This window comes from Natrix helvetica, assembly GCF_964273705.1.
Source record: "Natrix helvetica genome assembly, chromosome: 4".
In the NCBI taxonomy this organism is placed as follows: domain Eukaryota; kingdom Metazoa; phylum Chordata; class Lepidosauria; order Squamata; family Natricidae; genus Natrix; species Natrix helvetica.
The window spans coordinates 109,475,085-109,500,592 of NC_138550.1; the positions used below are offsets into that span (position 1 = coordinate 109,475,085).

The following is a 25,508-nucleotide window of genomic DNA, read 5'->3' on the forward strand; positions in this document are numbered from 1 at the left end:
AGGCTACTCTAAGGTTTTTGTTATGAAGCCAGTTTTAGGAATACATGGCTTTTTTCAGAGCAATGGGAACAACAGCTCCCGGCCACATCAATGGAAAAAGCAACATCTAAAGCAGAGGTGTTCAACCTTGGCAACTCCAGCCAGCCATTGGGCATGCTGTCTGGAGAATTCTGGGAGTTGAGGTCCACAAGTCTTAAAGTTGCCAAGTTTGGGGACCCCCCTAGCCGAACACCACGAAGGGGAAGGCTGTTCCCATAATATATGACATACAAGGCACCTGTCAGGGCTTTTCTTCCCTGAGGTGTGATCAGTCCATTTGTTTATTCATTATATTGGTCAACTAATGTGCAGGAACTGCTTTGAAGGAGAATGCATTGACAAGCTAGCTGGGGTCCTTAAAAGCAAGCCTATGAAACTGCAGCTAACTAACCTCTGTTTGAGAGGCAGTGTGGTATAGTGGTTAAGGTGCTGGACTGGAAGCCACCACTGGAAACGGGGCTGAATGACTTTCAGCCAATTACTTTCTCTGAGTCATAGACAGGGAAGTGGGATATTTCTACCAGCTCACATTAGACAGAGATGGTCTAATTATAGTCTGTGATCTTCAGTGACAAGTCCTTCATCTTGCTTTGGATTATTTCAGGTTGATGAGAAAAAATTACATGTTTGTGTAGGTGCACTAAGAGAGTCCTTACAGGTAGTATCTACACTAAAATACAGACAGTCCTTACTTGGCAACCACTTGTTCAGTTTGCCATTCAAAGTTATGACAGAAAAGACTCCACAAGAATTCAGGATTTAGCCATTTCAGGATCATTTAACTTTAACCCATTGTCAGCATAGCTTGCTGGAGAATTCTGGGAGTTGAAGTCCACAAGTCTTAAAGTTGCCAAGTTTGTGGAGCCCTGCTTTTACATTGATATAGGATCCAGCGAGAAGAACCTCAACTCGCAATACAAAAGGCAGAGCAGTGATCCCGTTTCTTTCAGATACACATCGGGATGTCTGTTTAACGAAACCAAGGCACATTTGGCCGCTAATTTAAAGAGAAGCCGCCCGCCCTACCGGACGCGCAGGTCGGACGCGTCTCTTTAAAGGGGTCGCTCAGCCGGTCTGAATTCCCAGAGGCAGATCTGCCTTCCTTCTCTCTCCCCCCCTCCCCCAGCAATCTTCCCCGGCACGTGAAAACTTTGTCGGGCGAGAGGAGCCGCCGGAGAAAAAACTGTCCGAGAGCCGCAGCAGACAAAAGGAGGAGGAGGAGAGGAGGCACGACGTGGCTGGGACTGGAGAAGAAGGCTGCGTTTTCCCCGAGCCCTCCCAGGTCTCCACCGCGGCGGCTCGCCGGCACTGCACGTCGTGGGCGACTGGAGCCGCAGGGAGTGGAACCTCGCAGGCAGGCGGGCGTTCGCCCGGGAAATGTGCGAGCGTCCGCCGTCCGCGGCTCCGGCTCTTGCCCCTTCGGGGACGTCGGTTTGCAGGCAGCCGAACTGCAGACTTTCGCCTTTTGCTCCGAGTGATCCGAGGGGCGCCTTCACAAGCGGCTGGGAATCCGACCGAGGTGGGCTGATGGATGCCGGCTGCTGCTGCTGCTGCTGCTGCTGCTGCTGCTACCGGTGTCGAGGCGCGGGTTAAAGCGAGAAGCTCGAGCGACTGTCGTCGGTGCGAAGGATGCCCGGGTTGAAGCGGCTGCTGAGAGCCAGGCTGGGCTGCCGCCGCCGCCCCGCCGCGCAGTGCCTCTTCTGGGGAGCGTGCTGGGCGGCAGGGGGCGGCCTCTTCGCCTTCTTCTTCTTGGCGCACGGGGGCGTCTTCTCCGGCCGGTGCACGGACGAGCAGAGTCGCCGGATCCTGGCCAAGCTGGTAGGTGGCAGCAACGGGAGTGGCGGGTGCTGGCCACCAAATGGGGCCGGTGACCTTTAAGGGCTGCCCTGGCAAAGGACGCCGCCTAGAACCAGCTGTTCTCCAGCTGTTCAGGGCCACCGAGATGCGCCTTAAAGATCATCCCCCAGCGACTTGCATTGGCAATGGGTCCTTCCCTCCCCCCCCCCCGAGTTCGGTGAGAAATTACTCACCAGATGGGAGAATCATTTTCTGAGGCAGTAACACAGGTTGTTAAATAAGGGGGAACCCCAACGACTGGCCTCCAGAAGTTGTGGGGGGCTCCAACACTGGAGGATTGGACCGCCATTTGTCTGGCATGGCGCAGGGTCTCCTCCTTGAGCACGGGGTTGGACTAGATGACCACCAAGGCCCCTTCCAACTCTGTTGTTCTGTAAGGGTGTTCTGCTTGAGCACGGAGTTGGACTAGATGAGCTCTGAGTTTCAAGCTGGTAAAGGCTGAAATATACTGTAACTGGGAAAGTCTGGACTGAAGTTTTCATTCAACCATGCAGTTCATTCTCTTAATTCTCTTAATATTTGTAGCTCAGGTTTGACATGAGGAGTCCTTCGGGTTCTCTGAGCTTGCTTGTTCTCTTGCAGATGTTTCATTACCCAAACTAGGTAGCATCATCAATGCTCGCAAGGAGTGTAGTTTGCTGTGAGTTTATATTCTCATGGCCACCAACACTGACAGTATATAAATTGACAGCAAACTACACTCCTTATTAGCACTGATGATGTTACCTAGTTTGGATAATGCGATTGCTGCAAGAAATAAAGCAAGCTCAGAAGCACCACTGATCCTTCAGTTCATTCACTCCATAGCCATCCTTAATTCTGAACCCAGAGCACTTTACTGGATTGATGTGAAATTGAAATAGGGAAATGGTTTGACAGTCATATGTCCTTCCATGAGAATTAGACATGACAAAAATGATAATGCATTAAATAAATGACACATATTGCATTAATTGAGTGCTGCTGCATAGTCTAAATCAGGGGTGTCCAATCTTGACAACTTTAAGACTTGTGGACTTCAGCTCCCAGAATTCCCCATCTTGGCTGGGCATTTTGGGAGTTGACATTCACGCATCTAGCTGGGGAATTCTGGGAGCTGAAGTCCACAAGTCTTAAAGTTGCCACGGTTGGACACCTGGGTCTAAATAACTGTTCTTGGATAAGGATATTTAGGATATCTGAATAGGATAAGGTATGCAGCATGACAAGAATGGGGTGGGGCTCGTGTGGATTTTCTCCATGGAAAACTCCGACCCAGAGCTATTAACTCTAAGAGGTAGGGTGTTAATTCTACAGTTAAGAAAGGTTATGGGCAGAAATGTATATTCATCAGCATTGCAAGAGAAATGAAGACGACAGAACTATCAGGGATGGCAAAATTAACTTGTTTGTTTAGAGAAGAATTGAAGCCATTTGCGTAAAAACGAAAAAGTGATATTGTGTTCTATGATTCTTATGATTAGACAGGGTAGATTATAGAAAGAAAAGCTATACAAACTAACTTTAGAGAAAGAGCTTAAAATATATTTGTACTTACAACTGATGTGTAAAATATTGGAAGTCTTCTTTATATATATTTTTTACGGTATCTTTTCTTGCACTTTCTGCTTTCTTTTTCTTTTTTCTTCCTTATTTTATATTAGTTTGCCGTAGCTTTTTATCTACTTGTTCAAAAGTTTTAATAAAAATTATGTTAAAAGCAATTGCATTATTAGTGATCAGAAACCCCTTATGGACTTTTTGCTTAAGGGTTGCTTATGGAAACAAGGAAATTATGATGTAACCTTAGAGGGCAAAATATAAATGTAACTGCTGCTAAGAAGATTGGAAGCTACTTCTTTCTTACTATTTTTTTTTCTTTTCCCTATTTCTTCTGCTTTATTTCTTTTTCGCGTTCTTTTCTTTATTCTTCTCTTCAATTCAAAATGTCTTTTGTTTTTGTTCTGTTGGAAAATAGACATTTTGTAAATCATATTGAGGACTGGGTTAGAGAGAGCTTATACATTTGATAATGAGATAAAATATTGATAATAAGTCAGTAAGATAGGTAGTCCTCATTTAACAACTGGTCATGTAGTGACTGTTAAGTTATGACAATCCTCCAAAAATGAACTGATTAACTGATTACAAAGTTATTGTGATGGGTACACATCTTCATGGTCACATGATCGCATTGTGTGTGCTTGGTAACTGGCTTGCATTTATGGCTGTGTGAAGCATCCCATGGTGACATGACCATAATTTTCAGCATTTTTTGCTAGTTTCCAGCATTTATTTCTGGTTTCCGGCAAAACCGTCCATTGCATATAATGGATTTGTTTAACAACCACTGTGTTTGTTTAATGACTGCAGCATTCTTTAATGATCATGGCATTCACTTAATGATCGTCACGATAAAGGTTGTAAAATCGGGTGCAGTCATGTGATGATCTGCTTAACGACTGCCACAACTTACAACCATAATTACATTATCGAGCGCTTCCTTTAATCATTTAATTGTTTAAAAATCCAAACCTTGTGCAGTGGCTCTCTCACTACTTTGAGCTCAACCCTGTAGCAGTGGTGGGTTCTGGATCCCTGTGCAACTGGTACAGTGCAACGGGGTCCGGCGTCCACCACATGAACGCGTGCAGCGCATGCATGCATCCTTCTTGCGACGCTCCAGCTGCTTGGCGGAGTGTCGCTCAGTCGCCGTGTGCTCCGTGCGAAGAAGCGCAGAAGAGCTCAAATACAGATAAGGAACTCGGGCGGGTGGGCCCTCTGGAGCACCATACCGGAATGGTTCCCGGTACTCCGGGCAGGCACCGATACGCCCGTACTGGGGCACACCACCTGCAACCCACCACTGCCCCGTAGCCAGCGGAAAAGTTGAACCCTTTTTCACTGCTTTTGTTTTTTTTAAAAAAAAAAAAGTCAGACTTGTGTTGCCAGAAAGAAGGCATGTGCATATTAAAACAAATACAACAGGTTCCAATAAATGGCTCTCTACTATCTGCTTCCTCTGCTTTATGGTATGCAGGTCCTTCCCCTCCACTCCAGTCTGCCAAATGTAACTGATTACTTTTTCACAATGCTAAATGGTGACCCAAATACGATCAGGAATGAATCTTTTGAGCAGAGGCTGGCTAAGAACTCCCGAAAGCTTGATGCTCTGAATAGGAGGCTTGTGAATATATTGCCATGAAAAGAGACAAGGACTGTAGTCCATGCTGATGAAGTTTTGCCTGGATTTTGAAAGGAAAAGGGGAGAGGAAGGAAAGGAGTCAGGCTGCTGATTAAGGACTGAAAAGCCTTTGCCAGTATGATGACATTTTTAGCCTTCTAAGCCAGGGGTCTCCAACCTTGGCAACTTTAATCCTGGCGGACTTCAACTCCCAGAATTCCCCAGCCAGCAAAGGAATTCTGCGAGTTGAAGTCCACCAGGTTTAGAGTTGCCAAGGTTGGAGATCCCTGCTTAGTGTCAATTAAACAAATCAGAATACTCAGCTGATGGATCATACTGATAAAACTTACTCAAACAGACAAGAATTTACATTTCCTAACGGGATGTAAAATCCACTTTGGATGTAGATAAAAGGATGGCTTTCAGTGCACTTATTTTCCTTTTTTAACTGTAATCTATTTCAATGAGATATATCAGATTTGTGGCAATAGAATAATTTGGTAACTGTGGAGATGGAACGGGTTCCATTTCTGTGTTGTGATAAAAGAAGCAAGATTGTTCTGTATTATCTATAATACATCATGATATAATATACGGCAACATAGTGATAAAGTCAAAAAGTTATTCCATTATTTCTGTTTCTTTCCACACTGAATTATTTTGTTCCTAAACAGGATGTTAAAATGAATGTTAAATTGAATTTGCTGGATCGGTTATACCCATAATTTATTACACTCGTATGCCACCTGACTCTCAATGACTCTGGATAGCTCACAACAATCAAAGAAATTACAATAAAAGCAATAAAAGATGGGAAGCATGACGGTCCAGATGAGGGGGGGGGGGCTCACTCTCCCTCACCAGAGGCCTGGGTGAAGAGCCAGATCTTCACAGATCTTTTAAACAACAGTAGAGTTGGGGGTGGGATTGTCATCTAGATCTGTAGGAAACCTTTTCCAGAGGTACTCATTGCTAAGGAGAAGGTGCACTTTTGGGATCCTGAGAGATCACATTGTTTAATCAAAGGAACTTGGAGTATGCCATGAACCAAATTGGCTAGGCAGATATTATGGGAGATGGGTGGTCCCTCAAGTAACCAGGCCATGGACCTTTGCCACTGTAAACATTTTTATCAGTAAAATGTTATCTGCTCACAATTGTTCCATTACACATTCCCCCAAAATAAAATTATGTTAAAGTCATGTGTTGTTGTTCATCTGAGGTTGTATTTAGATGGGTAAAATGAGGACCCAAATTGTTGGGGGCAATATGCTAACTCTGTAAACCACTTAGAGAGGACTGTAAAGTACTGTGAAGTGGTATATAAGTCTAAGTGCTATTTCTATTTATCTAATTTTAAGAACTGCAAGAGTGTTAAGGTGTAAAGTCAAGTAGCTTTGTTTCTTGTTTTCTTCATCAAATGGAAAACTAACTTTAAGAGATATAATTCTGTTATGGTAACTACCAATTGATGACTATAAATGTTCCCTGTGTGATACATAACAAATGACAGCAAATAGTATGCTGTGGCAGCAGCTTTGCTGATTTTGTGGAAATGGAACAACATTGATGATGTTACCTAGTTGGGTATTGAAACATTTGCAAGAAAACAATCTAGAGCACCAAGGACCCCCAGTTCAACCCTGAGTTATAAATACCTTTTTTCTATTGGCAACAGTACTGCATATTTTTCTTCTGACAGGCAGATGGGAAATTTTGAAAGTTCTGAGATACTGTATGGGATATTTGCCATTTCCCACAGAGCTGCATTATTATCCCCAATGGATTTGGAGCGATTGGGCCTGATTTGAGAATTGCATTTTGCATTCATCCTTGAGCCTGCCTCTGTACTGATTTTCGAAGGAGAAAAGTTATTTATGCTTATCCAAAAGCCAGATAAGATGGTACTCTGCTTGGGTTTAAGCCAGTTGTTTTATTGCCCTTGAAGAAACCAAATTGTCTTTATAAGCGAACATTATAATTTTAGTAATTTCTTTTTTTTTTGTAAAAAGTTTTTATTGGTTTTAAAACATTTATGGAAAAAGGGTGATAGGGTACATAAAAAAAATTGGTAGCTCCCATGTTAGTAGTAGAAATCCCCCCAATTGTCACATTTCTACAATTTTAAAAATAACATATAAAGGATAAGCATATACAGAATTCTTACTTTATATCAGCCATATGTTCAATCCTCTCTTTCTTTGTCACTTTCTAGTATATCAACAATTACAATACTGAAAAACCAGTACCTTTGGATTCACAGCTCTAGCACCACTTCCTATTGATTTATGCACCAATCCACAACTCCCATGCCCTTTCAAAGGCTTTTGGGACTACTTCAGAACAAGGGCTTAGAAAGTATATCCGTATCTTTTTTTTTTTTTTGTAAAAAGTTTTATTGGTTTTAAAAACGTTTATGGGAAAAGGGTAATAGGGTACATAGAAAATTTTAGTAGCTTCCATGTTGGCAGTAGACCCCCCCCCCCAATCTCACACTTTTACAATTTTAAAAATAACATGTAAATGATAGCATAAACAGAATTCTTACTTTGTGCCAACAACATGTTCAATCAACTCTTCCTTTGTCACTTTCTAGTATATCAACAATTGCAATAATATTTCAGATGTTTTGTGACCTGAGCCTTTTCGATATTGCTCCCTCCTCCCTGCCTCCAGGTGGAGCCATGCTCCCCCCCTTCCCCATGTCTTGTACATTGCTGCCTTTCCCCCCACCTCCGCTATCTTCATCGTCTGGGAGAGAAAAATGTTTTTTAAGAAAGGCCTCTGCCTCGTCCACCGTCTTAATTCTGACTCGGCTTCCCTCCCAGAAAATCAGCAAACCTTCTGGCAATAACCATCTAAACCAAATTCCGCTATTATATAATTTCTTTGATAAGGAAGAAAATTTTTTCTCTTTTTTTCTCTAATCTTTTTTGGAATTTGCTTTAGAATGGTAATTTCTTTATCTTGATATTTTAAAGGTCCCTCCCTTTGGGCCCCTAGCACCTCATCTCTCGTGGTCCTCCTGAGGAATTTAACATGTACCTCTCTTGGGACATTATGGGTTCTGGCATATGCTGAATTAATTCTATAAACCAGGTCCATGTCCGACCACATCTGCTCTTTATTTCTTTTAAGGTATTCTGCTAAAATTGTGCTCATAATATCATTAAGGTCTTCATTTTCTGTCTCTGGTAGATTCTGGAACCTGAGAAAAAAAGACATTCTTTCAAATTCTATTTTGGTCATAAAATTTTCCAATTCTAAATTCAGCTTTCGGACCTCCTTAATCTTCTCCTCCATCCCGGCTGCCCCTTCCTCCAGCACCACAATTTTCTGTTTATTTTCTGTTGTATTATGTTGTACCCCTCTGAGTTCGTCTTTGAGGTCTGCCACTTCTTTCCTCAGTTCGTTTTGACCTCTCATAATTTCCTGAAACATTTCTTTGACAGATAATTCTTTTGAACTCTCTCCAGCCACTTCTTTTTGTAGCAATGAAGTAATCTTTGGCTGCTGGGTACTTGGACTGGAAGCAGCTGAGACAGGAGCCGAAAGTGACTTGCCCGTTGGAGGTTTCTTAGGTCCCATTGTCTAAATTCAGAAACGGTAAATCTTTGACAAAGAAAATGGGGTCGCTGGAGTGCGCAGCCGGGGCAATCCAAGGTGGCAGGCGAATCCGAAAGTAAAAAGTTAGTTCTCCTTCACTGTTCCAACACACAGAGGTACACCAGGAAGGGAAAAACCAAGTTTCCTCCTGATCAACTGGGACTTGGAAGGCAGAGAATAGATGGGGACAGGGCCAATCAGAGGTGGTATTTATCGGTTGCCTGAACTACTCAAAATTTCTGCTACTGTTTCTCCAGAACTGGTCAGAACTGGCTGAATACCATTTCTGGAACTCACCTTCCCCCAAAGTTGAAAAAGTTGTTTCATAATTTTCTATTAATTAACTTTTGACTTACTTCGAGTAAGTCAAAAGGACTTACGAGGAAGATACTAGCAGAACTCCTCTTCATATAATACTACCCGTATTTTTCGGAGTATAAGACACACCTTTTTTCCTCAAAAAAGAGGCTGAAAATCTGGGTGCGTCTTATACATCGAATACAGCATTTTTTGCCTCCTGAAGCCCTGCCCCTTCACCAAAATGGCCGTGCATACCCTTATGGAGGCTTTCAGAAAGCTCCTGGGGGCTGGGGAGGGCAGAAATGAGCAAAAGGCAGGCTGTGTCCCCCCCCCAGTCCCCAGCAGCATTCTATAAGCCTCCATAATGCTATGCATTTGCTCATTTTTGCCCCCCCCCCACAGGAGCACTCTTCAAGCCCCTCCCCAAGGTATTCATGCCTTTAAAAAAACGGGCCCGTTTTCGCGAAAAACGGGCCGTTTTGGGGAGGTTTGCAAACTTTTTTTTCCCTTTGTAAAGCTCTTTAACTGATTGATGAGAATTACATTGATCAAGTGCTGTGCCAGCAGAAACAAAGTCTTAGGTGCTGCAGATTGTCAGCGATTTCCTTCTCCAGCACATGGATAAATACACCTGGAAACATCTACCTACTGTATCTCTCTCTCTCTCCCTCTCTCTCTCTCTCTCTCTCTCTCTCTCTCTCTCCCTACCTACCTACCTACCTACTCTCTCTCTCTCCCTAACTACCTATTGTATTTCTCTCTCTCCATCTACCTACCTACCTACTCTCTCTATCCCTACCTATCTACTGAATTTCTCTCTCTGTCTCTTTCTATTTCTCTCTCTCTCTCTAGCCCTCTACCTACCTACCTACACTGTCTCTCCCCCCTACCTACCTACTGTATTTCTCTCTCTCTCTCTCTCTCTCTCTCTCTCTCTCTCTCTCTCTCTCTCTCTCTCTCTCTCTCTCTCTCTCTCTCTCTCTCTCATCTATATATGTGTGTGTGTGTGTGTGTGTGTTGTATTTGTGCTGATAAATAAATAAAGGGAGACTAGTATAGATCTATTTCAAGCTATTTAGCTCTCATCAGCTAGCCATACCCTTACTGGGATTTGAACCTGGGCTGTATTACATATTAGGCAGATACATTAGCCACTAAGCCACAGGCTCTCCTCCTTATCAGCTGAGCCAGGGAAATAGGTATGTATTTGTGTTACAACCCCTGGTATGCCCAAATATGGGAGGGAGCTCACTACTCCCCCTTTCTGTCCTTCGGCTCATTACAGAAGACCATCCAGGCAGAAAACCATATTTTTATTTTTAATGTTGCCTTTTTATATTTGTGTTGTATTCGTGCTGATAAATAAATAAAGTGAGCTCCCTCCCATATTTGGGCATACCAGGGGTTGTAACACAAATACATACATACATACATACATACATACATACATACATACATACATACATACATACGTGTGTGTGTGTGTGTGTGTGTGTGTTTTGTAATTATGCTGATAAATAAATAAATACAACACAAACATAGCAAAGGCAACATTAAAAATAAAAATATGGTTTTCTGCCTGGATGGTCTTCTGTAATGAGCCGAAGGACAGAAAGGGGGAGTAGTGAGCTCCCTCCCATATTTGGGCATACCAGGGGTTGTAACACAAATACTCTGAAAAATATGGTACTTGCATGAATGTATATCTTCATGCAAAATCAAGGTTATTATATAGATACAATTTTAGAATGCTTGCGTGATGTAAATATGAAACTTTTAAACTTTAGATGTTATAAAAATTTTCCTTTTGAAGTGTTTTAATATGTACATTATTTTCCTTTATTGCACTATGCTTTATTAAGCCATTTTTTAAAAATCTGTGTGCTACATTATTCACAACCTTTGGATCTGGTTACAGGGTTTCCAGACCTTTCAACTTATTTGACTCTAGAGAGTGGTGAGGTATGTGGATTTGTTCTTGGAATAATCTGGGGTCATGTCTTCCAATTTGCATACTTCGGAAAATGCACTTAAGTAGTGTATTTTCAGATAGTTTACAGCCCATTTACAGATAGTTCCATCTGTAAATGGGCTGGAGAAGTTTGAAAAGGTCTGGGAAGGGTTATATAGAAAATATTCCAGAAATGTATAGAAAAGCCTGATACTCCTTTGGAAATGTTGACTGAAAGTAAAAAAGGAAGGTCAGAGAAAAACAGGGAGGAAGTTGGTATAAGGTCTCTATCTGACTGTTTAGTTTTTGGCATCTTCTTAGTGTCTCCTTCGGAGGTGTGCCCATAATAAACTTTTGCAGCTGCATTTTCTCGAAGGACTGAATGGATGTGGTTATACAGGCTACCTATGCCTATTTAGAAATGAAAGGATGGAAACAATTATGAGTGGAAGAAGGGACCGGCAGGGGAAATCCTCTTTGTTTCTTCCATGCATTTGAAATGACCACATAACTACAGACTTTCAATCTCCTTTTAAGCTTTGCAATCATGAATTATGGAATATATAAACCGCACAAATATATTCAGCTTCCATTCCCTTTGTTCAGGAATGTGAAGTTAGCTTAATAATGCAGTAAAGAAAGAGGCTGGTGCTGTGATCTAAACTTTTTTTTAATCATTGGTTTCTGCATTTACTGGGCTTTGTAACCTATAGTAGATTGAATGCCGTGTTTTATATGGAACAAACACTAATGGTAGCTCACACTCACTTTTTATCATGTGAAATTTGTATTGAATGTCATGAAATAATTAGAATTGTGTTCCCTGACTTTTATGACTTCAACTTCATCCCACTGAGCATCTTCGCCAGTGGTGGGTTTCAAAATTTTTTAGAACCTCTTCTGTAGGTGTGGCCTGCTTTGTGGGAGTGGCTTGCCAGTCATGTGACCAGGTGGGAGTGACTTGCCGGCCATGTGACTGGATGGGCATGGCCAACTTGTAAAATGTGGTGAAACTCACTTAACAACGCTCTTTCTTAGCAACCAAACTCTGGCATTTGAAACACACAAGTCTTAAAGCTGTCAGGTTACAAGACCTTTGCCCCCCCTAACCCTTTAGAAAAAAAAAAACCCCAGGGGTGTTCAAACTTGACAGCCTTAAGACTTGTGGACTTCAGCTCCCAGAATTCCTCCTCTCGCTCTTCATCTTGATGATGTGCGGACGGGCAGGGGGAGGGAGCTGGAACCAATTCTAAATAGCACGGTAGATTTGTGGAACCTCGTCTATAGAAGAGGTTAGAACTGGCAGGAACCCACCCCTGATCTTCGCACAATATTAGGTAACCAGCATCCACTGCTCTGGATAGAAGAATGTTGGATTGCAACATACCTCTTTGGAGTTAATCGAGATTCAACAATATCTAGAAGGCCACATCTTGCCCTTATTTTCATTCATGTCTTACTAATATTTATATATTAAATCACTGGTTTTCAACATCATGTACCCAAAAGGGATACATTTTAACAATTTTAAATATGATGAAAATATGTTTCTGAAGAGGTTGTTTTAGTTTATTCCCCCTATGGGATTTGAACTCTTAATTACATGGTGATTAGCTAAGAGGCCAGCTCTAAGCTACAGAGGTCTAGAACTGGTCTTTCACCATGGGACAGAGAAGCAACTAAAGTTACGATTTACTGTAAAACGGACATGGTTATAATCAGGGGTGGTTTGCACTTACCTTCCTTACGGTTCGCAAATGTGTGTGTGTGCACACGCTAACTTTGCTCGAATGCACCCCATCCATGCATGCATCTGGCCTTCTGCGCATATGCTTTGCTAAAAAAAAAGTCCCTAACTAGGATGAAATAGAGCCAGGTGGGTGGGCTGGCGCATAAACGATTTCCGCTACCGGTTCGGGCGAACTGGTCCAATCCGGTAGAATACCACCTCTGGTTATAATTTACCATGAGAAACAACTTATTATTTACTGTGGGCAAAGCTTGTTATCACAGCACTAGCCTTAAATGAGGCAACCATAGCTTTCTATGCTTATTTCTTTTATAGTTATTTCATAGTTTTCTTGCTTATTGCTCAGCCAGTTTTTCAGAACAGGCAAACAGAAAGGGTTTAAAATATGCATCATTTGGCCCCATCATCTTGTTTGCATTTTTGCTTCCTATAGGATGAAAAATATACTTTCAAGATAAGAATCAATGATTTTCAAAGTGCTTGGAAATTTTTACTTTCCTATCATTAGCCTTTTGTTGTTTGTTTCCTTCCATTTTTCTGCAGTGTTTTGACTACGGGACGGGCATGTTGACTGGGGATCTTTGTGAAGACTTATGTGTGGCCCAGACTTTGACCTATAAACGCTGCCTTTATTATGACCAGGGGAAGAAGGTCATACAAGCTGACTGGAGAGGCCGCCCTGTGATCCTAAAATCAAAAAACGAAATATTCTCTAGCTACCGTGGTCTTGGCTTTTTGGAAGAAATGGAATCACAGGAAATTCCGGAAACAGAGCTGCTTCTGATGGTTGCCTTGGAAGTCAAGAACACTTTGGGTTTGGAACTTCCTAACAAAACTGTGGGACCTTTGTGGAAGAAAAGAGGCCCACATTGGAAAGCACAGCTGGCTAGTTTGTGGTCTTTACTCCAACAGGAAGAGTACATTTATTTTAGTGTTTTGCAGGACATCAGTAAACACGTTCTAAGGGTTATCGGTTCTTGTGGCCACTTTTATGCGGTGGAATATCTGACAGCTGGACACGCCTGGCACAGTACCCTTTTCTCCGTGGAAGATGCTGTTGGTGCTTCCCTCTCTGGGATTAAACACAAGGCCAAAGCCATAATCCAAATTGCAATCAGCTTTTTGGATATGGTGAATCATTTTGACAACGACTTTTCTTATCCTCTTCATCTCTGTGATATTAAGCCAGAAAATTTTGCCATCCGGAATGATCTGACGGTAAGTTAGGACCCAACTTTTCAGAATTTATTGTCATACTAAAGTTGTGAGTACCAGTGGGTTGACTGGGTATCTTTGTGAAGACTTATGCGTGGCACAGACTTTGACCTGTATTATGATCAGGATAATAAGGTCATTTAACAAGGAAATCTTGTTAATTGTTAAATCTCTTTGTTGGGAGCAAGGCAACAGTTTTCTAGATATTGCCAGCGTAATATATTAGACCAGACTATGAAATTTTGCTATTTAAAACTCTGCCCTTTACATTTGTGCTGTTCTAATATTCTGCATTTGTTAAGAGTCTCTTTTCCTATGTGCTGTTCTACAGTGTCAGCAAGAATTTTCTTGAATATATAAGCTATTTGCAAAAAATACTGATGGCAGGTTGAATAAGTAGAAGCTATGCAAAAATGTTGATCTGCTTCTGTTTCAGATTGCAAGAGACCAGACTTGCCTTCTACCTGAATATCTGACCACACTTATTCTTCTCCTTGCCCCCACTACACCAAACACACACTTTCAGCCTTACATAGTCATTAAAGTTTCTGACTGGGTTCCCACCGTACCTATATATGTTTTTACTTATATTTTCAAAATGCATAAGTATTTCGAATAGAAGCTATCACCTTGTGCAAAGGTAATACTGGTTTGGTTTTATAAGAAATAATTATTTGGAGCTCCAACATCAGAAGTATGTAATTATGAAAGTGAAAAAGAGTGAAGGTTCTCACTTATAGATTCCATCTCCTTGGAGATAGAAATCTCAGTCTCCAACATTTTCCAAAGGTATTATAAATGTATAGCCTGGATGGCAATTGGGGAATGTGTGTTATAGTCACATTCCTACAGGTGACAGGGGCTGAAGCCTGCCTAGTAGGGATGGATAATGCTAGTGTTAATTCCACAAATGGATGAAATCAAAATCAAGAGTGGATGAAGGCACTGACTCTTCTTTTTCCTCATTTATTTGTTCTGTAACAAAACATTTTTTTACATGCACTGATCCATTTTCACAAATATTAGCCACCTCTCCATTAATTGTGGATAACAGCAAAGTGGTTGAGATTGCTTCCTTTTCTCGTGCTGTTTCCCATTCTACCTTTTTCACACCCACACAATCAGGCAAATACACATACAAAAAAGAATGGAGATAAACCCATTAGTGTATCTCCATTCTGACACTTTCCATCGATCAATACGTAAGATTGATACAATCTCCTTTGCCTCATTCCTATACGTTCATACTTTCATCCATTCATACAGGATTCATACATTAATGTTTAATCCACATCTCCTCTTTTGGCCAGCATACCAGGAAAGGTAAATGAAATACCAGGAAGCAGGAAAATTCAGTAGAGTTTGGTATTTGCTGAGGGCCACCCTGGAGGCAAAACCAGGAAACTGCCCTCCTGTGCCAGAGATGAGTGGGAGAGATTTGTTTTCTATTGCATTTCCTAACAGTCTTGAAATACACTGAGTAGTTAGTAGGAAAGCTTGTTATTGATTTAACCCATCAAGAGCTTTTGGGGAAGGTGGAATAGATATTCAACTGAGTTCTGATCTCAGCATTAGTTTTATAAGGACTGAAAGGTCTATAAAAGTGCTTTCAAGTCATGTTTTCAACTTTAAGAAAATGAATTTATTTTTGTGGTGTGAAAGCTAGCACAGCTGCGATCAGAATCGGTATTTATTTATAGCAATAGCACTTAGACTTATATACCGCTTCACAGTGCTTACAGCCCTCTCTAAACGGTTTACAGAGTCAGCATATTGCTGAGTCCTCATTTTACCAACCTCAGAAGGATGGAAGGCTGAGTCAACTTTGAGCCTGGTGAGACTCGAAATGCCAAACTACTGGCGATCGGAAGTCAGCCCAATTAGCCTATTCTAACTACTGCGCCACCACGGCTCAGGTACCTATCCAGGTAGTCCTTGACCTATGACTGGTTGCTCAATGACTAGCTGAAGTTACAACAGACCCTCAAAAGCTACTGATGATCATTTTGAAGATGGCCATACAGCAGCTCCTCCCTTGACAGTATTTGGGGTATTTGGCCAGTTCACTTTTATGGCTTTTTTCACCATCCTGCAGCCATGTGTTTGCTCTTTATGATGGTGGGGTTTTTTTGGCCAATTTCTGGCATTGACTTCCAGTAAGGGGTCCTTGGTGCTGTCTGAGCTTGGGTAAAGAAACATCTGCAAGAAAACATCTGCAAGAAAAGCTCCGAGAGCATCAAGGACCTTTTATTCCAATCCTGAGCTATATCATCCTTTATTAGTTTACTTCCAGTTTTCGGCAAAAATGAGAAAAATTAATTCTCTTAATGACCATTGGAAAAAAAATGTTGAAAAATCGGCTCAAGTTACATGATGCTTGATACCTATTTGCAGCAACTTACGGCTGTCATTCTGAGCTCAATTACAATTATAAGTCAAGGATTACCTATATAGAATTCCACACTGGAAAGCCCGATGCTAAGGTGACTTAAAGGCATAGAGATAATTCGATTTTCTATTTCTTAGCCCATAAGACAGTCTGAATTATTAAGTGGTGAACAGATTAATTTTCTTGGATTAATTATGCTTAGATGTTTATTCAAATTCAGCACAATCATTGCAGAATGCCCTTTTATGCATGCAGGACTCTTTCCAGCTGACTGGAAGACATTAGCTCCTGCCACTGTCGGCACTGCTAGCCATTGCTCAACGTCATAGACACACAGTGCTGACTCGGCTGCAATAGCATTGGTTTTCATCTCACTTGTTAATCATGCATATCTATCCAAGCAACACATGTGCAACTGCAATGCAATATGGCAATAGTGACTTACTTCAAGAGAAGAATCAAGTCCTCCCCAAAGTTTGAAATGATCAGATTTTACAGTTCATTGCAAATACTAGAAAAGAGGTACCGAGAGTAAGTGCACAAAATGACTGCGGAAGGTGGAAGAAGAGAAAGAAAATACAGTAAAACTTCAGCTTAACCAGAGTTCCACTTTGCAGACTTCAGATGCAAAGGAGAAAATCTCTACTTCACCTCTTGGAAATAATTGACAAGATTTTATGTCCAAAGAGGTGTAGGTGAAACAATTGAATTTGTCTTTTATGTACTAAGATCATTTGTACTAACTGGCATGATTTGTTTATTGAGATCTTCATGTAAATTGATGCAAATAAGGTAATCTGTGTCAGTTGCATAATGACACAATGCAAATAATGTAGGCCACAAATAACATATTTGGGGATGTATTGAACATTAAAAGACACCTCTCACTCAAGTTATTCTATTTAATAGAAAATGTATGTATTATTATTCCCACTAGTATTAAAAGTATATCTAATTCCACTTAGTAACCGGAATTCTCCAGGCACGGGCAAGTTACAGTGCTAGTTAAAACATTAAATGATTCTGTGCATATAATCCAAGCAAAATTGTACTGTAGTGTAATCACACAATACATTTAATGAATAGTGCAAGAGACCAAAAATGCCTTTCTTTTAAAATTAAACCAAATGGAAAGTGATAGAAATGTCAGAGAGAACAGGAATGTCTTTGACTCATTGGGAGGTGCGTGGCATTCATATCAATTTAATTTATTGTTGTTGCTGTTGGTGTTATTAATTGCTTGGTGTCAAAATGATACTGAGGTAGAGGATGAAATAACAGATTTAAAAAAAAAAACAATCCCTGTACTGGCATTTGGGATAGGGAAGAGCAAAATAAGTCATTTTCAGATTTTAAAAAAAGAAAGTAGGAAAATGCATGGGATTTGACTGGGGAAGAAGAATCTGAGAAAGAAATGACAATCTGCCTGGCATTTTGAATAGTCAAATTCCTATTCATATTTTTTGTTGAGGGCTTCCTGTAATTTTGTTCCAAACGCTGCCCTGAGAGGAGACTCTGACCAATCTGCCAGTTTTGCTAATACAAATTAATGAAGTGGCCAGCACATGATACCAAGAGAGAGAGAAAGGTTATTTTATTAATGCTGCCTATAATTGCTTTTTGAATACGAAAGAAATCTCTGTGAAGCTTCTGAGTTACAGCTTAGCCTTCTCTTAATATTTGGACCACAATCTAAATGTGGCCCGCTTACTTGCTTGCATTCCAATAAATATATGAAACAAAAGGCAATGAACCGGAAATGTTTTCCATTAGAAGTTCTTAATGAAAGAGAAACTCAAAAGAACTTGCAAACATAAGAGGCGATGTCAAGAATTACGATATTCTTGATAGTGCCTGCATCAACCTGTGAAAAGCCCAGGACTGTTTTCAAAGAAGGGAAGGGAATGGGAATCTGTAGTTTCTCTTGGAGTTCAGGAAAATTAGAAGAAAGTTTCAAATTCAGAAATATCACCCTGTCACTCGGACTAATGTAATTTTATATCTGTTTTCTTCATCTGCTGTCTGTCTTTTTCTTTTTTTGACATGGATCATTGAAAGGCACAAATTCACAGAGTACGTCATTTAAAAATAAATATGAATCGGCTTTGGAATTATTTTTAATCACATGGAGGGCTGGAAATGATTGAAATGCAATAAATATGGGAAACCAGCAATATTTGGAAAAGCCTCAGTCAGGCTTTATTTTTAAAGCTCTCCTTGGCCTTATTCATACAACATGCTTAACTGGATCAGTGGAGAAAGTGAATCAATATGTTGCTGGAACTTCCAGAAGAGGTGAAATGATCTCATCAACTAATTTCTAGGGCAGTCATTTGCAAACATTGTATTTCCATGACTCTCTGAAATGATAAAAGTGTTTGTGTGACCTCTCCTGCCATGGCTAAAACCCACGATTTCATTGGTGTTAGGGATGAGCGAGTCTTTTTTGGGAGAAAAAAAAAGAGCAACAAAAGACTGACATGGCTGTCCTGGGTTATGTGCTGCCAGTGAATAATACCAGGAAAAGAGACAGCCCATTTTCCAACTTCCGTTTTGCATGTTGGGCTGTTTTTCGCCCTCCAGAGGGCAAATAAACAGCCCAACACGCAAAACGGAAGCTCGGGAATGGACTTCCCTGAAGCCTCCAGAGGGTAAAAAAACAGCCCAAAGTGCAAACCGGAAGTCCGTTCCTGAACTTCCGGTTTGTGTGTTGGGCTGCTTTTCGGCTTCAGGAGGCTTCCCTGAAACCTCCAGAGGGCAAAAAACAGCTGAAAACCATGGTCAAAATCAGCTGACCAGTGCGTGCATGCGCACCAGAGCTGACAGGGCAATGACTTACGTGCCCTCAGAAAAGGCTCCATGTGCCACCTGTGGCACACGTGCCATAGGTTCACCATCATGGCATTAGAAGCTGTGATTATGTTTTATAGTTTAATCTGTTATAGGTCACAAACAAATCCTGTTTAATCAAACCATGATTTAAGAAGGCGTGAAGAATAAGAATAATACTTTGGATCAAGGATAAGAAATTCAAATTAGCTTGAGAATTCTCTAGTCTAGAACCTAACGTGAAAGGTATTGTTCATCAGTGGCTAGATTCAAATTGAGTAATTGTATAAACGAGGTTGTGTCCTATAGATTAACATTAAGTCCACAACCCAGTTGCATCCTTCAGATCCTCAAATAAGTCCTATTGGATTCGGATGTGCAGCCATATGGGCACTGAGCTTCCAATTCTGAGCCTTAGCCCAACACTTTCAAGTACAGGTAGTCCTTGATTTTCAACACTTCATTTAATGACTGTTCAAAGTTACTGTGGCAATGAAAAAAGTGACAGTTTTTCATACTTATGACCATTGCAGATCATGTGATCCAAATTCAGATGATTGGCAAAAGACTCATCTTGTATTTATGAGAGCTGCTGTGTCCCGGGAATCTCGTGATCTTTACGACCTTCTGGCAAGCAAAGTCAATGGGGAAGCCAGATTCACTTAACAACTGTGTTAGTAACTTAACAACCGCAGTGATTCATTTAACAGCCATGGCAAGAAAAGCCCTAAAATGAGATTCACTTAACAAGAGAAGTCGTAAAACGAGGCAAAACTCACATAACAAATGTTTCATTTAGCAACAGAAATGTTGGGCTCAATTGTCATAAGTCGAGGGCTCCCTGGAGTCAAAATTTTGTCTTTTTCAGTACTGAAGCTGATTGAATGGAGAAAACCTCCAGAGTTCATCAGCAACTTTTAACTCATTCTGACCATTGCATTTACTGGGTATCCATCAAACAAAGAAATACTTTTTTAAAAAAAATGTGGGTTGCAATAGGATGCTCGTGGTTTCATCCAGTTCTGGAAAATAGTGGGACAATTTAAAAAGGGTACCCAGGAATCTCTGTATGAAAAGGTGAGTTCTATCACTGAGAAGGGATATGCTGGTCCTTTTGCAAAAGTACCTAAAAGTACTTTTATTTCATTGATGAAATAAAAGAAGGATATGCCTTTCAGTGGCATTTGCAGCAAGTTCTGACAAAATGATAACAAGTGCACTTGGCTGTCAATACACGAATTCAGGTGGTGAATTTCCGCACATTTGTCAGTGTCTTCTCCCCAGCTGCAGAAGCCCAGCGTGTCCTTAAAGAATTGTAATAATTGCAAGGCTCACATTTTCTCCACGATTTCCAAGGAAAGCTTACATTTTCTTTTATAGAGTAGTCAGTTTGCGTTTCAGAGGTAGTGAGCAACACAGGTCTCGTGTGTTCTTTCTCATTTTCTCTTGAATTTATCCTGCATTGCTTTCTCTCAGAACTCAGAATGTCCTAAAACCGTATGGGGGTTTTGACGCAAGAGTAAATCAGCCTAAATGCATTTGCTCTCATTGCAGGTGGTTGCCATTGATGTAGACATGGCCTTTTTTGAACCTAAAATGAGAGACATCCTCGAACAAAACTGCTCAGGAGATGAAGACTGCGTTTTTTTCGATTGCTTTTCCAAATGCGATCTGAAGAATGGAAAATGTGGAGCAGAAAGAGCCAACACTAACCTTCAGGTGAGAGGCTAAGTAGAAATATTGTTATTCAAGTGGCTGTGTGCCTCTGCTTTAAAATTCTAATTACTGTACTGATTAAAACAAATGTATCCATGACACATACACCACGATAATTACGAGGTGCGTGAAGTCCCAAGTAGTGACTTCAAGATATAGCTATAAATGAGCCCAGAGACACCGGCCACAGACAGATCATGCAGTGTCATATCATGTCATACTTTTTAGGGAAGGCAACAGGTTCTGTTAGTATTCTAGACTCTGCAGTGACATCTGTACTGTCAACATCTGGTGTAGCATCCCTCCACCACAGAGCCAGTGGTAGAGAATGATGCCGAACACAGAGCAAGGCATTTCATAATGCGATAACATCATATAACTTGGCAAGTTGTTCTAAAGTAGTGTTTCTCAACCTTGACCGCTTTAAGATGTGTGGACTTCAACTCCCAGAATTCCATGCTGGCCAAGGAATTCTAGGAGTTGAAGTCCACATATCGTAAAGCTGCCAAGGTTGAGAAACACTGTCCCAGATATTACAATATGGAAGAAGAAGAATTTGCCACAGGAGCAGAGCTGGTGTTCAGCAGCTTCTGACCAGTTCTGGAGAACCGGTAGTGGAGATTTTGAGTAGTTAGAGAACCGGTATAAATACCACCTCTGACTGGCCCTGTCCCCATCTATTCTCTGCCTCCCTGATCAGGAAGAAATGGGGATTTTGCAGTAACCTTTGCCTAAAGTGGGGAGGGAATGGAGATTTTACAGTATCCTTCCCATGCCACACCTACCAAGCCATGCCATGCTCACCAAGCCATGTCCACAGAACCGGTAGTGAAAAAAAATTGAATCCCACCACTGCACAGGAGTGATGTTAGAAGCATTTCCCCAAAAGGGTAAAACATACACTCTTAATAAGGAGTCAGACTATGTGTATGTGGTAAAAATTGGCCGTTGCTACTATTGCTTGCGAATACTACTATGACTATGCACAGTATTTGCATAGGTAAAACAACAGCAATTTATGTCCATAATACTGAATTTGAATACTGTTCAAATACAAAAGAGCTAGAGCAGGGGTCTCCAATCTTGGTCACTTTAAGACTTGTGGACTTCAATTCACAGAGCCAACATATCTGGCTGAGGAACTCTGAGAGTTGAAGTCCACAAGTCTTAAAGTTGCCAAGGTTTGAGAGCCCTGAACTACAGGACTTTATTATCACGTAACTTATTCTAACTTCCAGTTCTTATATTGTATAACTGGTTGCTGTGTTTTTCTTCTGTGAATGGACTCACTTCATATGGAGTTGTTGCTCTGAATGGTTGATGGTCAAAATGGTTCTCTGTCTCCCATTTTACAATCAGTGTAAAGGTCAAATATATTAATCTGATCGTGTTCTTATTCATTTTATTGGAAACCATTTCTATGCTTTCCTCAGAGCAATTCTTGAAGTTGGATTAAGTGTTTACCCAAGAGAGGAGTAGGCAGAATAAAATTTTATTGAGTTTTTATTCCTATGGTTGGGTAGAGAACTGTTTTTACTGCTTTGTGCATCACCCAGGGTTAGAATTACAATATGGGCAGCTATATGAGTCTTTTAAAATAAATGATAAATAAAACAGTGGGGAAATTTGTTAGCAGTCAGAAGAGAGGAAAGACATAAAGCATAACCTGCCTCTAGTGCAGAGCGATGCAAACTTAGATGCCACAAATCAGACTTTTGGGCCAGATGGGATGTGTATGAGTTTGCATTGATTTATTTAATGAAAAATGGGCTGGGGAACTCTTCTGCCTGGGGATAAATTTTTGTCTCTGGGTCTCATCAGGGGGCATTATAACATCAACATTGGACCCAACAGATTTTGAACGTTTTGGTCTAGGAGAGGGGGGGAGTTAAAAAGTGTCCTTAAGTCTCCACAGCAGGGGTGAAATCCTCCCTGTTTGGCCTGGTTTAGCCTGGTTAGGCTAAACAGGTAGGGACGATTGTCGTTGGTTCTGTAAACCACTGGTAAAAAACAAAGCTTTCGAGGATCGCGCGGATCGGCTGTGAGCCACGCGATTGTTGGAAGCTTCCCCCACCCCCACTTTTTAAAGAATTTTTTTCCTGCCTATTCACCCAAACCAGCAGGAAAAAATGCTTTAAAAAGTGGGGGAAAGGATCCATGACAATCAGCTATGCTGTGCGATCGTGGGAACCTTCCCCCCTCCACTTTTTAAAGAATTTTTTTACTACCTATTTGCTTGAACCGGCATTTTTAAAAATGGAAAAACGGCATAGCTGAACCTTTCCCCCCACTTCTTAAAGCATTTTTTACTACCAGTTTGGGTGAATAGATAGTAAAAAAAATGCTTTAAAAATTAAAAAAAAGTTGCCCATGCCCACCCATTCACATGAAACCCCTCCCCCAGCAAGCCACGCCCAGAGAACTGGTGGCAAACAAATTTACATTTCACCACTGCTCCACAGCTTTAAGGTGCCCATGAAACCTCCAAGTCCCCAGTAAAGCAAAACAAAAAAAACAAAAAACCCCAAACCCTGAGACTGATCACATTGGCCACCAATGGGGCAGGGAGCCACAACCAAATCCTTGGGTGGAGGGCTGGTTGCTGCTTATTCCCTTTGCCACACAGTGCATAGATTTTTCTCTGCCCAAGCAGAGTGAGTCACTTGTATAAAAATTTCTCTGAGCCAAGATCTCATTACAGAATGGCCCTGCCATGGTCTGTGTAGTGTTTATGTGTCAGATTTTTATTTTATAGCCCTTATTGTGAAGCTCTTTGAGCCATATAGAGCCAATGGGAATTTAGCAGCATAGGAGCCTTAATAAATAAATAAAAAAACACATCCATAAATTACAAAGTGCAACAGGACTGAACAACTCATGTGATTCTTCAGTACAAGACTCTGTTTTCCTTCTTTTTCAATAGGTCATCTGTGATAAAGTATTTCGCCCCTGGTTCACTCCAAACCTCGGAGGATCAGCCGTTTCCTTTCCCATGCAGCTGCAGTTACAGGAGGCTGTGCATGATTGTGCACAACCAAGGATCAAGGATATTTCCAACATCCAGAGCAATTCTGCAAATTCTCTTTCTCAGCTGTACTACTTGCTCCAAGTCAGTCAAAAGGAACTTCAGAAATCTAGTCTAGCACATTCATCAGTTATGGTTACCCAGGAAACATAGCTTTTTTTCTCATTGCTGTTGCTGAATTAAATTATTTTGTACTTATTTTTTATTTTACTATATTTTGGAAACCACAACTGAGCTTGTTGTGTGTGTGTGTATACATACAACACACACACGCGCGCACACACACACACACACGAATGGGATGAATGAATGAATGAAATCCTGATTTAACAGACTTACATTCAGTAGACTTTGGACACAGTGGACCAAATTTCTATTTGGACAGTTCCCCTGAAATAACAGAAGTCTATTGCACATAGATTTGTTTGCTTTAATTTACACGAATTTTATCCTAATTTTTATGATGCAACACTTTATGTCATTTGCATAATGATGTCATTATGTAAGTGATGCCAATCACTGTGAAGATGTACTTTTGTATCTATCAGGCATTGGGAGGAACAAATATATCCTCCTTTCCTCAAATGGTCATTAAATTGAGGTTTAGCTGTATTAATTCTTTCTGAAATGGGGAAAGCAGTAATATCAGCCAAACTAATACAAGACTCAATCATTTGCATTTCAAAGTGTTTTAAGGGAGGAGAAAAATAGAACATCTTAGTAATTTAATTTTACTTCTAAAATGAATAGTTGGGGGAATGGCTGGGTGTTTAATAAACATTTTTAATGAAGATCTTTGCAAAGATAGTGGATCATATTTTAACTAAACAGCTGTTTTTAAATAAATTTATCAGTTACAGCCTCCTTGTTGCTCATAATTAGGTCAAATTATTTTATATTAACCAAGTTTATTGATGGAAGTGGAATAGAGAATAAATGCAATGTCATATTGTTGTTATATCTGGACCCGCAAGTTATGTTCTCTTGAGTGATGCTGTAACACTGATGGAATTAACTAGCAATTTATGAAGGACAAATGCATATATTTGACACTGTTTATTAGATTGTAATCCAAGGATAGCTTTAAATCAGGACCGACTTTTTTATGGCTGCAGACTCTTACGGTTAACAGGATGGCATGACATTGGTTGGGACCAAAACTCAGTGCTAATACCCAATGATAAAACACTGGATTTTCTCTCTAACATCCCTGCCAATTTCTTATTTTCTTCAACATCATCGTTCTTTCCCAGTTTGCAGGCTATAACTGAAATAACAGCAGAAATCTGACAAATCTTTTTCAAGTGGTTTTTAAAATTAACTCCTGTGATGAAGTTGGATCCTCCTTATTCATGATTCTCCCACTTATATTTTTCCTCTTATTTGAACCCATTCCTTTTTGGAATTGCATATTCCACAAAAGCAATGTCCACCCAATGTGTTAAACTACAGTGTGACTGAATTGAATGAATTGCAAATAGCAGGGTTGACATATCCCGGAAATTAAAAACCATCATTAAAAGAGCAACTAGAAAGACATCCGCAAGGATGCAAACCACATTTTAACTTTATTCTGTTGCCCTAAAATCTACAGTTTGCAGATGACCAAAAGGAGGGACAATGGAAATTATATTGGAGAAAGTGTAACCGTGAAATATTCACTTAGAG

General features: G+C 40.7%; 1 protein-coding gene across 1 annotated transcript; it reads left to right on the top strand.

The window, feature by feature from the left end:
* Positions 1–616: 616 nt before the first annotated feature.
* Positions 617–25,508, top strand: DIPK1C (divergent protein kinase domain 1C). Its single transcript, XM_081950130.1, has 4 exons — positions 617–1,857; positions 13,210–13,884; positions 20,654–20,818; positions 23,739–25,508. Exons 1-4 carry the CDS (start codon positions 1,669–1,671, stop codon positions 23,991–23,993), a joined length of 1,284 nt encoding a protein of 427 aa, XP_081806256.1. The 5' UTR covers positions 617–1,668; the 3' UTR covers positions 23,994–25,508.

Bases quoted from the DNA above. Each gene is read 5' to 3' on its own strand.
- DIPK1C (XM_081950130.1), top strand. From the start codon at position 1,669: ATGCCCGGGTTGAAGCGGCTGCTGAGAGCCAGGCTGGGCTGCCGCCGC. The intron at 1,858-13,209 runs GTAGGTGGCAGC...ATTTTTCTGCAG, and splicing joins GCCGGATCCTGGCCAAGCTG to TGTTTTGACTACGGGACGGG. The intron at 13,885-20,653 runs GTAAGTTAGGAC...CTCTCATTGCAG, and splicing joins CCATCCGGAATGATCTGACG to GTGGTTGCCATTGATGTAGA.